The sequence below is a fragment of the Eleutherodactylus coqui genome, chromosome 2 (assembly GCF_035609145.1).
Source record: "Eleutherodactylus coqui strain aEleCoq1 chromosome 2, aEleCoq1.hap1, whole genome shotgun sequence".
NCBI classification, from domain to species: domain Eukaryota; kingdom Metazoa; phylum Chordata; class Amphibia; order Anura; family Eleutherodactylidae; genus Eleutherodactylus; species Eleutherodactylus coqui.
The window spans coordinates 69,471,228-69,486,315 of record NC_089838.1 but is presented as its reverse complement, the minus strand read 5'-3'; the positions used below and the strand labels follow the sequence as shown (position 1 = coordinate 69,486,315).

The following is a 15,088-nucleotide window of genomic DNA, read 5'->3' as shown; positions in this document are numbered from 1 at the left end:
CCAAACCACTGTCTGAGGTCTTCCTACATTCTGATTGAAGCTTGTACAGCTCCAATGTCAGAAGACGTCCGACAGGGTATTCTTACCGTCTATTGCCAGCCACTCCGCTGTCGTAGCCTCTCTGACGCACACACAATGGCTTTAGCCAGCAGATGGCACCGTTTTATAACAGCAAAAAGAGAAAGCCTTTTAGGAAACTTTAATCCAAAATTGGACTGGAAAGGGTTAAGGTCAGGGTCACATCTGCATTGGACGTTCCGTTGGAGGCCTCCAGCACAGATGTGGAATAAAATCCTAGATGAACTAGCACAGCATGCTGGGCTATTTTGGCAGGTAAAGAGCCATTCGGAATGCGAGAAGCTGAATGGACCGCATTATATTCAATGGGGTTCTCTGGTACTGTGTTCAAGTCTGACATATGCTGGATGCAGTTGTTCTGGTATGTTCCTTGTTAGACTCTGAGGACGGAGCTGAACAATAAAAATGGACCAGAACTGCGGGTGAAGGTCCAAATGTGCCCAAACATGGAGCATCTGGTTACAGAATGTCCAGGTCCATTGTACCTATTTGCATTTACCATTGCTGTCAACATGCATGTGTTTGTCACATATTGATATATTTGGAATGTGAACTAATTCTTGTATCAGATTATATCAGTAAGATAATATTCAAGTAGATAACGGAAGCTACAACATATTTTATGTACTGTAATGCTTTAATGCTCTAGATTTTTAATACTTGTACAATAAGAGGCACTTTTTAAATTCCTTGTTCTACCATTGGCTGAGCTGAAAACCAGCCCTCTGTTTCTGACTACATGTCAGAAGCAACCGAGTGTTTCAGCCAGTGCTCCTTGTGTAGCTTTCAATTGTGTGTACGGGGGCTATGGAAACAGTGTAGCACAGCCAGCTGGCCGCTAACTATAGCGGTAGTTTCCCATCTTGGCTATAAAAAGCTGGTAATACCCCTTTAAGGTGGGAGGTAAGTCATGGACCAGTGCTGTGTGATTGTCCCCCAGCCTAAAATTTGCCTCTGCAGATACTGATGCAGAATACTAACCAAAATACCGTCATGTGAAAATACCTAAAAATGTAAACCGTTTAGTAGATTGATAGTGAAAAACTAAAGCAATTATCTTTTTGTGCAGTTTACTGTAACTAACAGATAAGTCCTTAGGAAAGAATGCAAAACAAATTCATCGACATAAAACATTTACAATATGTGCCTTCCATGAAATCACATGACAAGTATGTACACCTGTTCTTTATACGCCGCGGAGAGATATTGAGTCATTACCCAGTATCCTATATCCATATGCTCAGTACAGCTTGCGGCTAGCTTTTTAAACTTCACAAGGTGTCATTTACAATTTTGTTGCTGCTGATATCCCAAACCGTATTACCAATTACATCTCTATAGTCTTACATGTCGGCTGCTGAAGAATTAAATAGTATGCAATTTACAAAAAGATAGTATGCAAAAAGGATGCCAAAGCTATCTATGGCATATTGAGGATAAATTAACTCGATGCTTGACAAATGCTAAGCACACGGACAGGTTGGAAATACCAACAAGCTACAGGCTCCCGCTGTGAAATGACAAATGCGGGAGGAAATAAAAAGTCTACTTTTGTACGGCTAACAAATTTTCATTCGAAATATTAATCTAAAGGCTGCGCTATGCTATATGGTTCACTTATGAAGCGGAAAGTCATCAGGCTGTCAAGACAATAGTAATCATTAGTGGATAGTTGCTCTCAGGATCAATGGAATCAAATAGCTTTTCAGAGCGTGGAAGCAGCTCATAGCTAAAAGCCTTTGTCATGGAGCCCTTATATGCCACTTTGTCAAATGTGTAGAGCATAGAGATTGCATTGCATGACTTTCTGCTGCTTGCAACCTGCCCAGCACACACTTCTGTTATGGCGGTATCTTGATGAGCTTTCAGTATCCAAACTGAGATCAGTAATTAGTGAAATAAGTAACATCTTTCAGTTTGGGACTGACAAACTTTATATGGTATTTCACTGCAAGATGCCTCTAATTTTGGGGAGATAATGATGCACCAACATTATCAAGAGACACATATATTAGTCTGCAGGTGAACAGTCAGGTCTTGTTGATGTCTTGGAAGCAGAAAAAATGGACAAGTGTGAGGATCTGAGTGACTGTGAGAGCATTTCCAAAATATCAGGTGTTGCGGTGTATTCCCAGGAAGGACAACTTTGCAGCAGGGTCATGGAGGTATTAGTGTAGCTTGACGCCACCAGCAATAGCTGGTGGAGTCAAGATTGACAGGGGGGTGACGCCCCCTGTAGTTGATTCGCTGCGCTGCTTGTTGGGCACAAGGTCCTGGAAGGGCACTAAACTAAGCAACAAAAGGCATAGAGCAGCCGCCGGGGCTGTAGCCAGATCTCCAAGCAGCTTCCCTGTCGGCCGTTTGCCACGGAGCTCACAGCCGGCGGCCATCTGCCACGGAGCTCACAGCCGGCAGCCGGCCGCCACGGAACTCGCAGCCTGCGGTCGTCCACCACAGAGCTCACTGCCGCCAGCCACATGGCAGCTCACAATCGCCAGACACAACGGAGCTCACAGCCGCCGGCAGATACAGCCTGCAGCAGGGACGGACCTCACAGCAGCGGCAGGGATGGAGGTGTCAGGCCAGCAGCTGGGTGGGATACATGCCAGAAATGCCGACCGGGACACAGGTGAGACGCTGCTGTGTCTCCAATCATTTCTGCTGGCCCTGCGCCTTACGCTGACGGTTACTTCTCTTCTTTTCCTTACATTATTACATGTTAATGGTGCCATTCTACTGTGGTAACATGGCAGCATTTAGAGATAATAATGTAAGGCAAAGAAGATAACTAACTGTCAGCCTGATGCAGCAGGGCCGGCAGAAATGGATCCACAGTGTGCTGCTAATATCTTGCAGCCTTGACCCTATCAAAAGCTAGGGATGTGAGAGGGGCGTTCTTCCTGTCAAACCCCTAGCTTCTGGTGGCGTCAAAATACACTAATACCAATGGGTACTGAAGGCTCATTGGTGTGCGTATGGTAGCCCATCTGGTCCCATCCTGCAGAACAACTACTGTAGCACAAATTGCTTGTGCCAGATGCATTTGTTGCCAGATGCCACAGGACACCTTCAGAGTTGTTTTGGTGGCATGAGGAGGATTACAAAATATTAGGGACGAAAATATTATTCTTCCACCATATAAGGCACTTGTCAGGACTCACTTAGTGTGCAGTTCTGGAAACCGGTGCTCAGGAAAGATGTTGCAGTGCTTAAGGGGGTTCAAAGAAGGGCAACTAAACTAATAAACAGAATGAGAGGACTGGAATACCCAGAGAGGCTATCAAAACTGGGAAAAAGACGACTAAGGGGCGATCAAATAACTATGTATAAATGCATTAGGGGACAATACAAGGATCTCTCCCATGATCTGTTTATACTCAGGACTGTGACGGTAACAAGAGGGCATCCTCTACGTCTAGAAGAAAGCAGGAGTCATCACCAACATAGAAGGGGGTTCTTTACAGTAAGAGCAGTGAGACTGTGGAACTCTCTGCCTGAGGACATGGTAATGGCAAAATCAATAGGTGGGTTTAGAAGGGGACTCATCGTCTTTTTAGAGCACTACAACATTACTGGATATAGACATTAAGGGACCAGAAGGGTTGTTGATCAGGGGATCTTTTAACTGCCGGTCTTGGAGTCAGGTAGGAACTTTTCAAATGTTGATCCAGGGATTATTCTGACTGCCATTATGGAGTCAGGAAGGAATTTCTTCCCCCAAATGAGGTAAATTGGCTTCTGCCTCATTGGGATTTTCTTTTGCCTTCCTCTGGATCAGCATGGAGGGCAGGGGGTGGGGTGGAAACAGGCTAAACTGGATGGACATTTATCTTTTTTCAGCCGAGCATACTATGTTACACCAATTTCCTTGTTCCCGTCGTGCCTACGGCTGAAGTCTGCGCATCGGATAAAGATCTGTCGTGCTGTCCCATAAACTGGTATAGGAAAGCTTGTCCATGGGACTTGGAAAAGATTCTGAATTTTGGCCAGCGCACAGATTTCAGTGGCAGGCACTGCAGGAACCAGGAAGTACATGCCTAGAAAAAAACTTCACCTGGCTTCTTGTCAGTTTCCCTAACAGCACCACGACTTAGTTTATGCTGCTGACACCAGTGACAATCAGCGGGAAAACCTTGCAGCAAGTGGTCAATTTCCAAATAGCACCATCATAGGGTAAAATGAAGCATTGCACAGTTCTCCTTGGAATCATAGAGCTGTCTCTGTAATGCACAAGTAGAACAGGTCTTCCAGAGTGTTGATATAATAGATGATAGTCATAAACTGTGAATCACCAACCCTTAACTTAGAAATATGTAATAGATAAAATATATATATTTATGGCAAGTTGGAATCACTTGCCTGCGGATCTCCGACCTCTCTGTTGGGAATGGGCACTACACATGTTGAAAATACTCCAGACACTTGAATTTCTTTGAGGGCTCACTCCCACTTGCGTTTTTGTAACACTGCGATATCGCTGCGTTTTTTTTAAACACAAATGTCAATGGGACTTTCTAATGTTAAAAACGCATCACAAGTTTGTGCTTTGCAATTTTTGTGCAATACGTTTTTAACATTAGAAAGTCCCACTGACATTTATGCTAAAAAAACGCAGCGTTAAAAAAACGCAAGTGGGTAGGAGCCTTAAGTCTGATGCCTGCCAGTTTTATTTCACGGCACATCAAAATATACCGCATACAATACAAAGTCCATTTGCACCCCACCTGGGTGTGAGTCCAGGATTGTCGTCCTTGTCGAACTCGGCCCTTGGCTGCCCCACCTTGGTCCACCAGCCTGTGGCACTTCAACTCTGCTGTGCTGTCACTCCTTCCCTGAGTGTGACAGGCACTGACCCTTTTGTCTCACTTCCTGCCACACCCATAGGTGATTACTCCAAACTCTAGTGCCAGAATGCCTATAGCCCTCTGCAGGCCATTCTATATCTTGCACTCCTACTATATATATATATATATATATATATATATATATATATATATATATATATATATATATATACTGTATACCCACACAAGTTTCTTAAATGGATAATCCTTTTGACAATCTTTATATTCTAATGCAAAAGAAAGGGCAGAGGGGGGAGGCTCCTGCTTCAGCCAGTTGTTTAATAGCCAAGCACAGGATTGTGAGGAGGAGAAGAAGGGACATGGCTGATCTCCTGGGACATAAAGAAAAGATTTCTTTATATATTTCCAAGTTTTAATTGCAGTGTGAGACAGAATAGAGTAGAAGATGAGAAAATTAATTAAGACATTTGGGATTTTTTCTTTTACATTTTTAAATGTTCTGTGTTTAGTGTTTCCAATTAGAGAAACCAAGCATGTCATGTAATACTATGTGGTCGCATGTGATCAGTAGTTAATGTCAGTAGTCATTGTTGGACTAACGATGTTACGTTTCAATGTGTCAGACACGGGGAATGTACATAAGCCGCATTATTGTAGCAATCATGTTTTCTATATAATACAGTTTATTGAATGTCTTTGTTACAGTTAGAATCACGTTTCTCATCATCTGTCTTAGGGCTTCAACAGAGGAACGTGCTTGCGCAAATTTTTGCGGGCGTGAAACTCATGCCCGCAAAAGATAACAAAGCAAACCTATTGCGTTCTAATGAGCGCGTTTCTCTCGCGTCTTTTCTGCACACGATAAAAAATAGGATCTGCCCTATCTTTCTGCGTGTTGTGCAGAAAGCTGCCATAGAAGTCCATGGCAGGTCATAAAATGGAAGGAGAAGTGTGAAGAACAACCCTGCGGCGAGCGCATTTGCGCATATGCTCAACTGTCAAAGCCCTTATTCAGAACGGATCACTGTGCTTCTGTTAGTCCCTTCCAAGGAAATTACTATAGCGTAACCTTGATGTGCATCAGATTTCAGATGTGTCTGGCCCCATCTTATGGTGCCCCACAATTATTTCCCCAACCACTTAGTTTTTACTATGTTGCACAGTAAAGGCAGTGTCTCTGGGCACTCTATACCATTTGCATTGAATGTTTATTTTATCATATTACTGCAGCTTTCCACAATAATGGGCATAGTGACATTATTTAGCTATTTCTACTTGCAGTCCATGTGGATTGAAAGAACAACTTTTGTCACGGCGTACAAGTTACCTGGAATACTACGCTGGTTCGAGGTTACATCAATGTCTCAGGTACATGTCATATTCTGTATATTCTGCTTTAAAGCGTTTTTTAAGATATTTAAAGGAGTTATTTGGGGACTTTGTATTCTGTAAAAACTTTGGTCAGCTTGAAGTATTAAAATAACAGAGTACATACTCACCCTTCCGCGCTCCCCCGCCGCTGCTGTCTCATTGGTTCTCCAGTCCCTGCTGAACTTCATTTCTAGGAGGGGCATGATGACACCACGACCCTGGGTCACATGAGCACCGCAGCTCTTCACTAGCTGAAGGTGGCTGGTGATTGGCTGCAGAGGTCACATGGCCCTATTGTCTGGGACATCATCGTTGGCTCCTTACACACAGTAGTGAAGACCAGTGGGGACCAGAGAGTCGGCAAGACATCAGCGGTGGTGGAGTGTGGAATGGTGAGTATGAATTCTGTTGTTGTAACCCCTTAGTGATGGCCAATACGCCTTTTTACTGACATCACTAATAGGCTTTTAACCTGCACATACATCTTTTTAAGGCTATGGCTTAGCTGAGTACTCCTGGGGGGCTCCTGCTCTAACTGCTAGATGTAGAGAAAGCTCTGATCCTAGCAGTTTAATCCCTGTCATATCACAATCAATAGCAATTGCAGCATTTAAGCAAATGCAAGGGGGAGGGGGAACCTTCTGTCACCCATCGGCAACCCATAGTGTGATTGCAAGGTACAATAGTAGAGTTTAACAAGCTTCTGTCATAGGTATAATGCACTAAGTAATCTAGTGTACTATTCTAGCAAGCAAACAATCACTTCTTCAGATCCCTTTGAGGGTCTAAAAAAATGGCGTCCAAAAAAGTTCAATAAAGTTTAAGAAAAAGACTTCAGTTTAAAAAAAATATGCATTTTTCCTGAAAAAAACCCTTTTAAATGCATAAAATGCAAAATATTTTTTTTAAAGTTACACATAATAGTTATTTATCATGTTTGTAATGACTCAGACAATGACAATATTTTGCTATTTATCACACGTCGTAAAAATAACAGCAGAATTGCTATTTTTCTTTTGTTCGCCTTCCAAAAAGCATAATAGAAAAGTCATATGGACCTCAAAATGGTACCGCAAAAAATAAGACCACACACTGCTCTGTTGCTAGAAAAATAACAATGCTATTGATCTTAGAATGTAGCGATTCAAATTCAATTGATTTTCTTTAAAAATGTGTTTTTATTGCACAAAAATAGAAAAAAATAAAAATCTATATAAACTTGGTAACACAGTAATCGTGCTGATCCAGGTAAGAAGGTTATTATGGTATTTTTACCGAATGTGGAATACCATAGAAACAAAACCCCAAACCAATGGCTAGATTTCTGGGGGAAAGTTTCCACCCCCCCACCCCCCACTCCCCCCAAAATGTAATAAAAGTTATACAATACAATATATGTAACCTAGAGTGATGTCATTAAAAAATACAACTCCCGCCCCCCAAAAAACAAAACATGTCATCATATAGGTTATGGCTCTTGCGATACAGCAATGGCTTGGTCCTTAAAGCAAAAAATAGGTTTGTCACTAAGTGGTTATTACTGCCACCTGATCGACCTGTTACAGAATACTATGTCCACCGATAACCCCCTTTAAGACATTTTCTTAAGACTTTTATTTTGTTTTCAGACAACTATTAGTCCTCTTGAAAATGCCATTGAAACTATGTCTGCAACCAATGAGAAGATACTGATGCTTATCAATCAATACCAGAGGGATGACAATCTGCCAATTAACCCATTATCCATGTGCCTGAATGGGATAGTTGACCCAGCAGTCATGGGTGGTTTTGCAAAATATGAAAAGGTAAGAAATGTTAAGTTCTATGCCAAGATTACATTAATTAATATAAAACAGATTTCTAAAATGTAGGATTTTCTAAGGTCTGAGCAATTTAAAGGAATTTTCCCACTCCACTAATCATCGATGCGATGGGAATACTCATCTGAATGTCAGGGCCACAAGTGGCTAGGCTTATGGACACAGCCGAGATGTTTGTTGTACTCTATCTGTAATCCCCGAGTTGCCAGTTGCAATCATGCAACTGGCAGCTTGGCTGTTCCTATAATCCCTGCCACTGGTGGCCCTGCCATACAGATTAGTATTCTACATATAAGTTCTACACCGAACAGGCAGGAAGATTTTATTTTAGCAGTCTATAGATTTATCCTGCTCTTATTGCACATATAAGGGTTGGTAAAACAAAGTATTTGGACCTTTTGTCAACTTTTTATGTTGTATGTTCGCTGGTACAATGTAGCCTGTATACCTGCTATTTCTGTTGGGTCACATTCCTCCGGTAAGAACGGCATAGTCTTGAAGTGGAGCGCTTGCCTTCATGCTGTACTTGTTAATTAAAAATCTATTTCTATATTATGTCAGAGAAAATCTAATCATTCTATCAAACCTAAAGAATAAAAGAGTCAAGTAAAAATGTAGACAATCGGAAGATGATTGTATTGTGCTTTCCATAATAATATAGCCTAAAATCTGTCACTGCCGAGCCCTGGAGACGGTGTTGCTGAAAGGCATTTTAAAAGCTGGAAATGGATTGAAAGGGAAAGGTTTGGAAATAATAAGATATGTGTCAGCAATTTAGAAAGGGACTGCTGAAGCCAAATGTGTGCACAAAATTGCCAAGTACTAATTTATTCTTCAGAGGCTTATAAGGACAGATGTGTGAAGAAAGCTAAAGGTCGGTGTAAGTGATCTGTGCTTGATGAGTTATTCCATCATTTGCCCTGGCCTAAAAAAATGAAGACTGAACAAATGAAACCAGTTGTTTAACGATTGGGCTGAATGGTAAAATTGTGCATGGCTTTTTTCAACAACTTATTATGCAAAATTTAGACTCAAACGGGGAGTCGGCCCAAGTAATCCTCATGGCGTATGACCATCATTGGACTAAGTGCAGCTTTCCCCATTGTAATTACAGTTTCATTATTCCTTAGTAGCTTGGGTTATTTGTATCTGTAAGCTGCACAATGAATACCAATCCCTTGACACACTCAAGAAAATGCCTATAATTGCAAAAATAATGCATACAAACATTGGCTGGGGCTTTACGAGGAAGTTTGCACATTTTAAAAAGGTTAAATATTTTATGGACATTGATATCCTCATAAAATGTACTGGTGGAAGAGAAGTAGGAATCAGCAAGTCTGACTTAAATATTAACATAAAAAATATTTTATGCATAAAATATTTAGTTGTACTGTTGACAGATGGCTAGCCATTATTTGGACTGTAGGTAATATTGAAAGATCCAGGGCTCTTCTATTATATGACCCCAGGCACGAGTTAAGGGAAAGAGTCTTTGTACAAAATGTCTCAACATGAAATACTGAAACAGAAAGTGACAACTATTAACTTAATAGTATAATTACCTTTTCTGTTATTGTAACGTGAATAGGCAATTATTTACTGGGTGTCCCAAAAAATGTATATATACTTTAACAACTTATAACTCACTGGATGAGATAAATCAAAACTGCTGCCAAGGAAAACTGGCTTAGTTGTCCATAGCAGCCAATCAAATTCCACGTCTGGAAAATTAAAGGAGAGACCTCATTGGTTTCTATGGGCAACTAAATCAGTTTTCCTTTGCCCCAGTTCTGATTTATTTCCCCTATTTAATTATCACTCCTTTTCATGCTTACCCGATTACAAATAATGGGTGAAAGCAGACTAAAGGCCCAGTTACACAGAGCGATGATCGCTAAAAAAAAATCGCTAAAAGGTGATCATTTTAGCGATAATCGTTGCGTCTAAATGTGCGCCCATCGCACATGTTTCGTGCACTGCTAGCTGATCGTTAAATTCAGTCCAACCTAAAAATCATTGTTCAGCCTTATCAGCAGTTCTCTGTGGGGAGTGCTGATAGCATTGCTTCCTGCTGGAGTACAAAAGAACTGAAAGGTGATAAGAGCCCTCCGGCTAGTAACTGCTTTCAGTGAAGGCTTCATTTGCACACTTAATTACTTTTAAGTAGCTGAGTAGCTACTTAATAGTTTATGCAAAATGATCGCTCAAAGCTGTCACTCAAACTGTCGTTTGAGCGATCTTTGAGCGATTGTCGGGCCGTGTAAATGGACCTTTGAACAAAGGAAATTTATCCTAAAATGCTACTGGAAGTTGGAAAATGCAGTTGAAGTGCAAAGAGTTTCAAACAAATCTGCTTACGCGACTTGCTATCACTCAATTTAGAGATAAGTTTGAAGCAGATGGAACAAGGAAAATTCTGGAAGACCATGGATATTAACGAGCCCCACAAAGCAAGAAAGCTTGATAAAAACGTATCACCAAAGTCCAAGAATATCTGTGCACTAAGCGGGTCGGGAGACAGGAATTTCAAAATCAAGTGTCCATCGCATTTTGAAGCATTGGAAAAGTTACATTCCAAGAATAGTCCATGCACCAATGAAGATGATCCGGGCAGGAGAGAGCACTTCTGTGAGTGGAACTTGGCAAGATGCGCAGTGGATGCAGTTTCCAAGAAAGATTCTTTGGAGCGATGAGACTATATAATGACTCAATTAATCGCCACAATTGAACCTACAGGGCCCTGAGAATGCATATATTATGGAGGAGCATTATGTTAATTTACCAGGAGTTACAGTGTGGTGCGGATTAATGAAGGGAATAATTGGACCATTCTTTTTTGGCTCTACTGTGACTGGTGCCATTTGCTTGTACTTGCTGCAGTAATTTGTCATTGCACACATTAGAGAGGACTTCAAAGATGAGGAGTTTTATTTCCAACAAGATGGAGCACCCCCACACTACCTAAGGGCCCACCTTGATGACAATCTGCCAAACAGATGGATTGGTTCAGTAGAATACTCCCCACACATTCACCAGACCTCACGTCACTAGACTTTTTTTTTATAGGAATACCTAAAAAATAAAGTTTACGGCAAAAAAAAACAGCAACAGTCAACGAACTGAGGTTAGCCATTGAAAAAGAATGCAAACAAATACCAAATTAAAATAGGTATTTTTGATGTTTGCGATTCCATTGCTTCGTGTTATCTGTAGTGCCTGGACCAGAATGGTGACAAAAACAAAGAAAATTATTCAACTCTGCATGAACGAATGAACTGCATGAATGAATAAACAATGACTTTGTAATCATTCAAAGTGTGTTTTTACATATATAAAAGCCACAAACTCTGTGGGCCTCTCTTCTGTAAGATGAGCACAAAGTCGTTCCAACTATACAATCTCCATTAACACACATCAGCAGGAATTTAGGTAGTACTGAGCTAAGTGACTTTGGATTGCTTAAGTATGTTAACATGGGCCCAGATTTATCAAAACAGGCATTTCATACCAGCCTGAGGTCCGCATTTGCAATGCAAAGCGGGAAGTGTAGTAGTGTCAAGCAAGCTGTCCTTGATGAAGTGGTAATGCGTTCGCTGGAGTGATGGATTAGATGTCACCACTACGGAATCTGATGGACGGGTTTGGTGGGATATAGCTTGGTGGTACTTTTCATGGTATCAGTTGGACCTTTAACTTCAGGAAACCAAAATATCTTCATTTTACTGCATCCAGCTGACTTAGATGGGATTCCATGTGTGCTAAGCGTACCCAACCATCAGTTAATTCACATTACTGTTTCTGCACATTTTTCACTGTGGTAACACCAATAACATAGATGGATACAAGTTCAGATTAACCCTTTCCAATCCAATTTTGGATTCAGGGTTTCCTAAAAGGCTTTCTCTTCTTGTTGTTATACAGTGGTGCCATCTGCTGGCTAAAGCCAGTGTGTGTGCGCCAGAGAGGCTTCAATAGCGGAGTGGCTGGCAATAGATGGTGAGAATACCCTGTTGGACGTCTTCTGACATTGGAGCTGTACAAGCTTCAATCAGAATGTAGGAAGACGGTGGATTGGAAAGGGTTAAACTTTAATTGGTGACTTTTACCCCCCAAATAAATAAATTAATAAAGAGCTGACCTCTTCTATTGTCCAGTCAAAGAGCACGGTCACCATTGTATGTATCTAGTAGTGAACTATCAAACTATGTTGTATCCCTCTACAAGTAACATATCCACAGGTATAAACTAGGGAACATTTTTTTACTTCTAGCTGCTAGTATTGGATTTTTCTTATTGCTTCTCAGTGAGTTAAATTGATGATCTAAAAAATAGAAAGTGATGCACCCGTCTTTATTACGCCAAAGCAATCCCATGTTTGTGCGATTCTGTCCGTTAACCTCACTCTGCCTCCATTTGAAATGCCATATTAACAGTACAATTGCCCTTTTGTATCACTTTATCATTCGGGCTCAGAAAGAGAGATAGAATTGAACTGTTGATGTTATTGCTGTGATTTCTGCTGATGGAAACTATTTTTTTCTTCAATTTTAGGCTTTCTTTACTGAAGAATACATACGGGAACATCCCGAAGATTGTGAGAAGCTGAACAAACTGAAGGATCTTATCGCCTGGCAGGTACATGTTATCAGTCACAACCCAATGAATGTATTTCTGTAAGGCATGTCAAATCATAGGCCAGGGCATGCTGACATAATCATGTGTTTAAAGAGGCACTGCTGGTTTAATTATATGTGGGGTCTAATCATATATATTCAAGAACACGGGCATTCCATCTAAAAACTAGAGATTGGGTGGTTCTCATCTTATAAGCCTTTCAATTACATTTTTATCATGAGTGACCTAAGAAGTGCTTCGCCAGAGTAATACTCGGATATCTGATGCAGCCATGAAAAGCATAGAAATGTATGAATATGTATGTCTCTCTCTACCGGTATCAAAAATGTAATTAAACAGCCAAACTGAGAGAACATTCATGCTTGCACATACAGTACAGAACAACAGAAGGTTGAGTAAATTAAAGGGGTTGTTCCAAGGAAACGGACCCTGATCATATGCCCTATTAAGGTGCTTACCGGGCACAAAATGGAAATTCTGAAAATGCTGAAATCTAGGAGGTACAGCTAAATAGCCTCAATCTGTTCCTTTTTTGTGCCGCTCTGGACCCTCCAGCTCTTCCAGTGCAGCCGCCAATTTATCACTGTGTTTACATACATCACTTCTGCAGTAAACACAACAACAGATTGTTACCTACAACTTTCAGCATGCATAGAGCTTGTTCACCGGCCAACGCTATAGTTCCGCCCATAGCTCACCGGTTCCGCAACTTACTAGCACCAGCCAGAGTTCCGAAGAAAGCCTGCTGAAGCAGACAGATAGAACCTTCCGGAACACTGAAGTCCATCTGAGCAATTCGGCACAGTGCTTCCACTTCTATTCTTCCATCATGCAATGCTCACACTATATTGGAAGCAATGGATGGGAGGAAGTAGGAAATGTAGAAGAGCCGTCAGAGGAAGTGAAAATATTTTTCAGGCGGAAAGAAAATGAAGAATGTAGTGTACCTTTTACAAAATGACTTATGGTGATGGTGTATATTAGATTTTAAAATGTTAGTCTAGCCCAGAATACCCTTTTAAGGCACATGGCCCAGAATAATGTCCCTTGCTTGGGACCCCACTTTATGAGCCAGGACTGAGAGCTGCTCTGTAATAGCGGTTCACATTCAGAAAGACTTTCAACTGCCCTTGTATTACGGGTCAGCCACTCATCTGAATGTCCACCAAGTAATACTACATGGCGCTGTGGAGGAAATGCCTGGCAGGCCACAGCTTCCTCCAGCAGGACCTGGGCCATCAGCTGATCACAACCCCTTTAAGCTTAGTCGTATCACTATCTTCGGAGTAGCCACATGGCAGCAGGCATATGCCATCCAACATCTCACTAAACCTTAAATTTCTCACTTTTGAAGTGATCCTAGTGTTCCACAAATATATCAACCCCAGCAGTTACTCACAAGACCATACAATGCAAGGATCAGGTCGATGGGCCTGTGACTTCCCAGCAGTTTGAAAACCTCAATTAGCCAGAATTATTCCTAATACCTGCAGTGCCCTTATAGAGTAAACCAAACATCCCCTATTCCAATATCTTGGAGAATGAAGTGAAGAAACAGAAGTCTATGCAAAAAACTAAAATCCTGGTTATAAGAAACACATTTTTACATCATTGTATGAGAAATATTCAATGTACTGTATATATCATTAATTGCAGATTTATGTGTAGCTGTACAATGATGCTTTTTCTGCTACTGGGTCTTTTCTCATATATCACCTTGCAAATAACAATAATCATTTAACTGGAGAATTTAATGAAAATCTGTCTTTGCCATGAACTGATGCTTCTTACACAAGTTCCTTTGGCCTACTTACAGGACACTTGATGGAATACCACACTGAGCACAACACAAAGATATCATCCCTAACTAAGATATGCACCTGCCTCAGGGAAAAGATGTATTGAGGAGCCATTAGCTTAAATTGCCTCAGAGAGATTAGCCTTTGCTCAGATTAATAGTACCTTGGAGAGGTTCACTAGGGAAATATGCAAATAGTGTGTGTATACTTCCCATGCATTACAATGACTTGACTATCACTTGTCCGATACTATTAATCACTCTGCTACTGTGGCACTAGAAGTGCAGAGCCATAACTGCAGAGGAATATACATGTCAAGGGCTTTCGATATATATATATATATATATATATATATATAATATGTGGGTGCGGGTTATGTTACACTCAAAATAAAGCAAGGCCTCCAAATACAACAAAATTTATAGTAATGCACACTACTACATAGAAATCAATGTAGGCTGACTCATAGATTGAGCCACAAGCACAGTGGCCATGTACCCTATGCCCGCTCCCTCTTCTCTCTAAAACCACTCATAGCGACAAAATATTAATAGGGTGTAAATAATAAATTATAACT

At 41.0% G+C, this 15,088-nt stretch overlaps 1 protein-coding gene across 2 annotated transcripts in view; it reads left to right on the top strand.

Annotated features, from left to right (window-relative positions):
• DOCK2 (dedicator of cytokinesis 2) overlaps window positions 1–15,088 on the top strand; it is a 677,690-nt gene that overhangs the window by 620,765 nt on the left and 41,837 nt on the right. For both annotated transcript variants that reach the window (XM_066591098.1, XM_066591097.1), the window contains exons 44-46: window positions 6,165–6,251; window positions 7,883–8,059; window positions 12,629–12,712. In XM_066591098.1, the coding sequence (XP_066447195.1) occupies window positions 6,165–6,251; window positions 7,883–8,059; window positions 12,629–12,712 (348 nt within the window). The remainder of the gene's footprint in view (window positions 1–6,164; window positions 6,252–7,882; window positions 8,060–12,628; window positions 12,713–15,088) is intronic.